This window comes from Gekko japonicus, unplaced genomic scaffold, assembly GCF_001447785.1.
Source record: "Gekko japonicus isolate JY-2015 unplaced genomic scaffold, Gekko_japonicus_V1.1 scaffold1228, whole genome shotgun sequence".
Taxonomy (NCBI): domain Eukaryota; kingdom Metazoa; phylum Chordata; class Lepidosauria; order Squamata; family Gekkonidae; genus Gekko; species Gekko japonicus.
Window position 1 is genome coordinate 212,549 of NW_015172040.1, and position 7,296 is coordinate 219,844.

General features: G+C 48.6%; 1 protein-coding gene across 1 annotated transcript in view; it reads right to left on the reverse strand.

The window, feature by feature from the left end:
* The window catches only part of ADARB2 (adenosine deaminase, RNA-specific, B2 (inactive)), a 177,905-nt gene that overhangs the window by 154,907 nt on the left and 15,702 nt on the right, over positions 1–7,296 (reverse strand). The window contains exon 2 of the mRNA XM_015420667.1: positions 3,267–3,353. Coding sequence (XP_015276153.1) covers positions 3,267–3,353 — 87 coding nt within the window. The remainder of the gene's footprint in view (positions 1–3,266; positions 3,354–7,296) is intronic.

The following is a 7,296-nucleotide window of genomic DNA, read 5'->3' on the forward strand; positions in this document are numbered from 1 at the left end:
CTTTCTTGATGTGTGCCTATGTGCCTCTTTTATGTTTCTCCACATGTTGCCAGGGGCCATGGTCACTGAGAGGTTAAGACGCTGAGCTGCAGACTGGAAGGTCTGTAGTCTGGCAGTTCGAAACCTGAGTGCCGTGTGACGGAGTGAGCTCCCGTCTCTAGTTCCAGCTCCTGCCAATCTAGCAGTTTGAAAGCAAGAAACTGCAAGTAGATAAATAGGTACCAATTTGGTGGGAAGGTAACAGCGTTCCGTGTGCCTCGGCATTTAGTCATGCCGGCCACATGACCATGGAAACGTCTTCGGACAGCACTGGCTTTTCGGCTTGGAAACGGAGATGAGCACTGCCCCCTAGAGTTGGATTCGCTACACGTGCACCTTCTCTGAGGCCTGCCGACATACCCTTCGGCTGCCTCCCTGTGAGTGCTTTGCCACCTGTGCTCCCAGCTGCACATGCTGCCTAGCACTGCTGGAGACAGGCATGCAGACGGTGTATGAAGCATCAGCATTCCTGGTGGCTATGGCACTGGCACTCCTAGCTGCACCGAGCATTCACCAGGGAAAGGGCATGCAGGCAGTGTGGGCAGCTGTGACCGCAGGGGGTGGGAGAGCTTGTAAATGGGCAGCGGAAGGATGCACAAGCAGGTGGGTGGGCGGGCAAGAGTGGGGGCCAAGTGGTGGGCATAGGGAGGACCTGGGTACTCTCTGCCCAGGGCCCCCTGGAACCTGATTCGAAGCACTGGTCTGGAGCCCTTCGTGAAGAAATGGGGCTGCCGCAGGTGACTTGGGGGGGGGGGAGAAGTGGCAGGTGGCTGACAATAATGATAGAACCACAGAATCACGGAGCTGGAAGGGGCCACGCAGGCCATCTAGTCCAACCCCCCTGCTCAGTGCAGGACCAGCCTAGAGCATCCCTGACCAGTGTTTGTCCAGCCGCTGCTTCAAGACTGCCAGGGAGGGGGAGCTCACCACCTCCCTAGGCAGCTGATTCCACTGTCGCACAACTCTTTCTTTCAAAAAGTTTTTCCTACGATCCAGCCGGTACCTCCCCGCCCTTAATTTAAACCCATTCTTGCAAGTCCTAGCCTCTGCTGCCAACAGGAGCAGCTCCCTGCCCTCCTCTAAGTGACAGCCCTTCAGATACTTCAAGAGAGCAATCCTGTCCCCCCCCCCAACCTCCTCTCCTCCAGACTGAACATTCCCAAGTCCCTCAGCCTTTCCTCATAGGGCTTGGTCTCCAGGCCCCCAATCATCCTTGTCGCTCTCCTCTGCAGCTACTCTGTTCTGTCCACACTCTTTTTGAAGTGAGGCCTCCAGAACTGCACACAACACTCCAGGTGCGGCCTGAACAACCCATCACTGAAACCAGCAAAGAAACACAGCACAAGTCAAAGCAACAAGAGGTTAAAAGGACCTTTTAACAAAGTCCCTGCAGTATTGTGTGTTGTGCCAGCCTTAAGCACACGGGAGCCCTACAGTGCTGACAGATTTGCACACATGTACCAGTGCGTAGGAGTGCAGAAGACAAACGTGGATTACCAGCATCACAGAGACAAATTTACTTTTTTCACCCATCATTTCTTAAGAGGACAGCTCCTCATTGTTCCCCAGCTGGTAAAAGGAGCCATCTGGTAGCTGAGACTGAAATAAACAGAAGCGCTTCGTTTGGTTTGAGAACTTCCTTTCTCTCTTTTTTTCAAAATCCAACAATATGCTACCACAAGAAGGTAAGACAATGCCTAAAAAATTAATGTTGGGGCTGATGAATATGATAATATGCCACATGCTCTCCACCCCATACCGCTTGGCTCTGAACTATTCCATTTTTCTTTCATCTCGTTTCGCTGTTCTCAGTCTCGTTCGCTTGAAGAGACCATCACAATGTACCCGGGGAAAGGGTTTTGGCAAGGACGAAAAAAGCGGCAATGGGGCGCAGGAGGCACCTGCTGATTTGGACTTCCTGTTCGCTGCACTTCTGGGCCTCGTCTGAATCCATCTTGTGCAGCTGTCCAAGGATGGGGATGCACAGATGGGTCCTTGCAATTGGAGTGAGCGTATCTCCAACCCCAGAACAGATGCACCAGACGGATTCTGAATGGGAACATGACTCCATTCACACATCCCTGGAGTTGTGCCTATGTGTGAATGAAACAGCAATGGATGCATTGCCTCCCTCCTCCCCACAGCTAGGACTCAGTCAGGTGGGGGAAATGCACAATTGGCACTGCTTCATTCACATTCACTTGCAAGCAGTGTGGGATTGTACAGTGGGGAATGGCTCTTGCACATGCATGAACACATACATATTATACTGAGTCGGACCACTGATTTATCCAGGTCCGTATGGTCTACTCTGTCTGGCAGCAGCTCTCCAGAGTCTCAAGTAAGGGTCTTTCACATTGGCAGCGACTTGATCCTTTTAATTGGACATGTCAGAGACTGAACTCAGGACCTTCTGCGTGCAAAACAGATGCTCTGCCACTGAGCCACAGCCTCTGAACTGTGCCTACCCAGAGAAGTGCATGTCAATTACCAGAGAAGTGCGTGTCAATTACCAATTCGTATATTGCTCCCAAGAAATACAACACTTGAATTTATAAACAATTACTACATGATGAATCCTATAGAAAATCATGTGAAGAAGCACAGCTTCTGGTCACTGGAAGCCCCATGCAACCCTGGATGTGGGCAGGACCTCTGGAATAAGTGGTCTACCACCTGTTACAAATGTGATAGAATTCTGCCTCACTTTCTATGGGGGGGGGGGGAAATGGGAGGTTGAATTGGCTCCTGTCAACATGGTAGACTTTGGCCTTGCTTTCTGCCGGATAAAAATGGAAGTCTGAATGGACTGTAACATTCTATGTATGCAGTGAAAGAAGAAGAAGAAGAAGAGATTGGATTTATACCCCGCCTTTCACTTGGAGTCTCAGAGCGGCTTACAAACTCCTTTCCCTTCCCCTCCTCACAACAGACACCCTGTGAGGTGGGTGGGGCTGAGAGAACTCTGACACAAACTGCTCTTTTTCTGCCAGAGCTTGTGACTGACCCAAGGTCACATCAGCAGGTGCAAGCGGAGGAGTGGGGAATCAAACCCGGTTCTCCCAGATTAGAGTCCGCGCACTTAACCACTACACCAAACTGGCTCTCACACCAAACTGGCTCTCTTGCAGAAAGGCAAGATTTGTCCTCAGCCACATATACATGTCATGCAGTACCTCCTGTCGGTTTCACTATTCACCTCCAAATGAAGTAGAGAAACTGCTTACTTAAATTGTCTTCATCTTCCATGTTTGCTGCTGCAGGACTTAAATACTTGAAGGGTGCGATGAAAGTTGACAAAATGCTCACTTTTTCTGAAACGAGAAAACAAAAGCGGGTCCTTGTGAAAGGTGTGCCGACACCACGCTCCCAGCACGGTAACATCTTGCTCAGAGTCCTTCCTTTGCTAAGGCAGTTGGCCTGTTTCTTCGGCATTCTCACTAATTGTACAGGAGACTAAATTGAATTCAGCCCATCTGTAAACAGGCTTATGCTGGTGTAGCGGCCTTAGTGTTCCTTCCTCATTGTTACCCTTGCCTCCCTCCCGCCCCACAACTTCTCTTCCCCCATTGACTTTCCAGCTATCAAAATGCAGAAAGTTTTGTGTTTTCTGTTTTGAGACTCTGAAAAATGACATATATATCAATAGTTGTATAACAGTGGTACGGGAGGGAAGGCAGCATGGTATAGCCCAACCTTGTCAGAAGGGTTGGTATTTGGAAAGGAGACCTCCAAGGAAGACTCCGCAGAGGAAGACAACAGCAAACCACCTTTGCTTCTCACTTGCCTTGAAAGCCCCTATCTGGGGTTGCCATGAGTTGGCTGCGAATTGATGGCACTTCTCTCTCTCCCTCTCTCTCTCTCTCTCACACACACACAGAGACAGAGCAGCGGCAAGCAACCCCCACCAAATGTGCTGAACACATCAGTCCACTTTACTTGGTGCACAGGGCCAGTTCTCCACCCAAGCAAGAGAGAAGGACCCCTGAGGCACAGGTGGCATTGCTAGGGATAGCAGCATGGGAATGTAAGAACAGCCCAGCTGGATCAGAGCCGTGGTCCATCTAGTCCAGCATCCTGTTTCAGAACCAGTTGCTCTAGGAAGCCAACAAGCAGGGCATGGAGGTCAAGGGCGAAGGTGATGGGTATGGCTTATGACTGGACATCACCTCCTGGACCTGCAGAGTTGACGGTGGGGTCCCAGGGCAGGTCCTGGGGTACTTTCAGAACTGCTGGGGCTTGGCTTACTCCATGTTCAAGTACACCATCAATATCTGCACAAGTATCATTGTAATATAATCAATTTATTTCAGAAGAGTAGCCGCTTCAGGCCTGCTGTTGCTAAAACGAGTCCTGTGGCACCTAAAAGACTAACGAAAGAATTGTAGCATGAGCATTTGTGGGCTGCAGTCTGCCTCATCAGATGTATAACAGCAACAGCCAGACTAAGATCCTCTCACGGCTGCACACTGTATGACTTCAGCATATTTCCAAACCAAACTACTGTTTGCATTTTATCTCTTCTGAATTGGACCTCATGAATATAAAGCTCCCCTAATAAAGAGCAGCTGGAAATGCTCTGGGATCTGCTGTCTCATCCATCACCTCTTCTCATCTCACCCCACAATCCCTTCCTTCCACTTTGAAACCCGATGATCTGATTAAAAGATAAGCTGATAGGCAAGAAAAACTAATCCGTGCATCTTTGAATCTTGTGTAAGGGGAGTTGTTTACACGTGCAATTTGGGTGCACATGCAACATTACCATGTTGGTGAAATACCTGCATGCAAATTTTGCCCACAAAGCAATGGAGCACACAGTTTAAATGAGAGCTGGGATGCCTGCTTATGTTTAAGTCTGGCTTGTGGCCTGGTCTAGACAGGAAATGAAATAAAGTGGCAGAAATCTAATGTGACAGAATGGACAGCATGCTGGCGGGAGAGGACATTATTGAAAAGACTCCCTGAAAAACAGCAATGCAGGCAAAGGGAGAGATCCAGTTTGGTGTAGTGGTTAAGTGTGCGGACTCTAACCTGGGAGAACTGGGTTTGATTCCACACTCCTCCACTTGCACCTGCTGGATGTCTTTGGGCAAGCCGTAGTTCTGATAAGAGCTGTTCTTGAAAAAGAGCAGTTTCTGTCAGATCTCTCTCAGCTCCACCTACCTCACAGGATGTCTGTTGTGGGGAGGGGAAGGGAAAGGCCACTCTGAGGCTCCTTTGGGTAGTGAAGGGCAGGGTATAAATCCAATCTCCTCCTCCTCTTCTTCTTCTTCTCCTCTCTATCCTCTATGAATCAGTCAAATCTCCTTTGAAAGCCATCTATGCTTAGAGTTGCCAGCTCTGCATTCTGAGAAATTTAGTAGGTGGAGCCTTAAGAGGGAGGGGTTAGGAGGGGGGTGGGGAAGACCTCAGCCAGGTCTACTGCCATAGAGTCCACCCTCCAAAGCAGCCATTTTCTCCATGGGAACTGATCTCGGTTGTCTGGAGATCAGTTGTAATTCTGGGAGATCTCCAGTCCCCCCCCTCGGGGTTTGGTAACCCTATCTGTACTCATGGTCATATCCACTAGAAGCAAACTCCACAATTTAATTACTTGTTGAGTAAAGAAGTACTTCCCTTCGACATTTTTGAACGCAGTTCTCATTTGTCTAAGTTTGCCAAGATGACAACTACGTCACACTAGCTCTTACTAGAGAGATGCAGGTTGACAACAGCCCTGTAATATTACATGTGGGTCTAACCTGGGCAACTCCTCTTGCAAACAAGTAAATTCACCAATGGTGGCAAATAAAACAGTCCAGGATATAAAAGAAGTTGGGAAACTCTGCACTGTGGTCCACATCTAGGATCATCAGGAGCCAACACCCCCCCCAATACCTTCTCTGGGGCACCCTTAATATAATCCAGTCCCAAAATAAAATTCATATTAAAAAATCACATGACCTATTGGTCCCATAGCAACCAAGGGTGGCCAGAACCCCTGGAATGCTGTCCTCCCATTCCCCCCTCCCTTCAGATTATATACTCAGGTGGCAGGACTGCCTTGGAAGTCTGTAGGATGGGACACTTTCATTGCCACTTTAGGAATAGCCCAAAAATCAACATGAAAAGATGATATATTTTTTTGTCTCAAGCACAATGCGGTCCTAATTTATACAAGGATATGGCTTGGTCAATAAAGATGACAAAGATGGGTGCTCAGTGTTTGAAGCCACTGGCTGATAAATGGAAGATTAAAAACACATTTGGAAGAGCGGTAGTATTCGGGCGGAATTCGGGGTATGTGTGCTTCGGCTCTCAGCGAGAGATCTGAGAAGAGAAGGATTGCAGTGGGTGCTCTGTGGAGACAAATTATTGGCTGTGTGGAGAACAAGAAGAAGATAGATGGGAGGGACATTGAACAGAGGTGTCTGCAGGGCAACAGTCAGTTTGGATAATATCGGAAAGAATGATTATGTATCCTTTGCCATTTACTCTTAGGGTGAAGGCAGAAGTAACATTTGTAGAGCAGTGGGCCAGTTGGAGCTGACGTTACCACATTCAATACAAGAAAGTTTTTTTCTTCAGAGTGAATTTTAGGGGGGATGTCTGCAGGTTTGTATCAAAAAACTGATGCTGGTGCCGACTGTCCAGTGCCCATGCTGCTGTCAAGCAAAACACAGTCCCCGAATCATTCTTGTAACAAGAATATTAAAGGTTTGTAATCTGTCCGTTCAGCAAACAAATGGAATGGGGCCTTCTCTGTTGCTACCAGACCCGAGGGAGCAACCTATTTTCTGCTTGACTAGAGAACTTTTGCTATTCGCTGTACACCCTATCCCTACACTGTGCCATCAGACTTTAGTACACCTGATACACTCAGGCCGTATCCCTAGACCTCCAGGTACCATCTTCTGCCCCTACCAGACACCACCAGGCTCTATTCCTAACCCCTCCTAATAGGGTTGCGAGCTCTGGGTTGGGAAACTCCTGAAGATTTTGCGGGTGGAGTTTGAGGAGGGTGGGGGTTCAGGCAGGGAGGGACTTCAGCAAGGCATAATGCCACAGAGACCAACTTCTAAAGAAGCCATTTTCTCTAGGAGAGCTAATCTATGTCACCTAGAGACTAGTTGTAATTCTGGGAGCTCTCCAGTCACCACCTGGTGATTGGCAACCTTACCTCCTAGTCTGCCAGGGGAGCTCCAAGGATTTGCTCAGGATTCTCAAGATCTGATCCTCAGGACACCTGGCAAACTTCATAAACGAAACCCCACA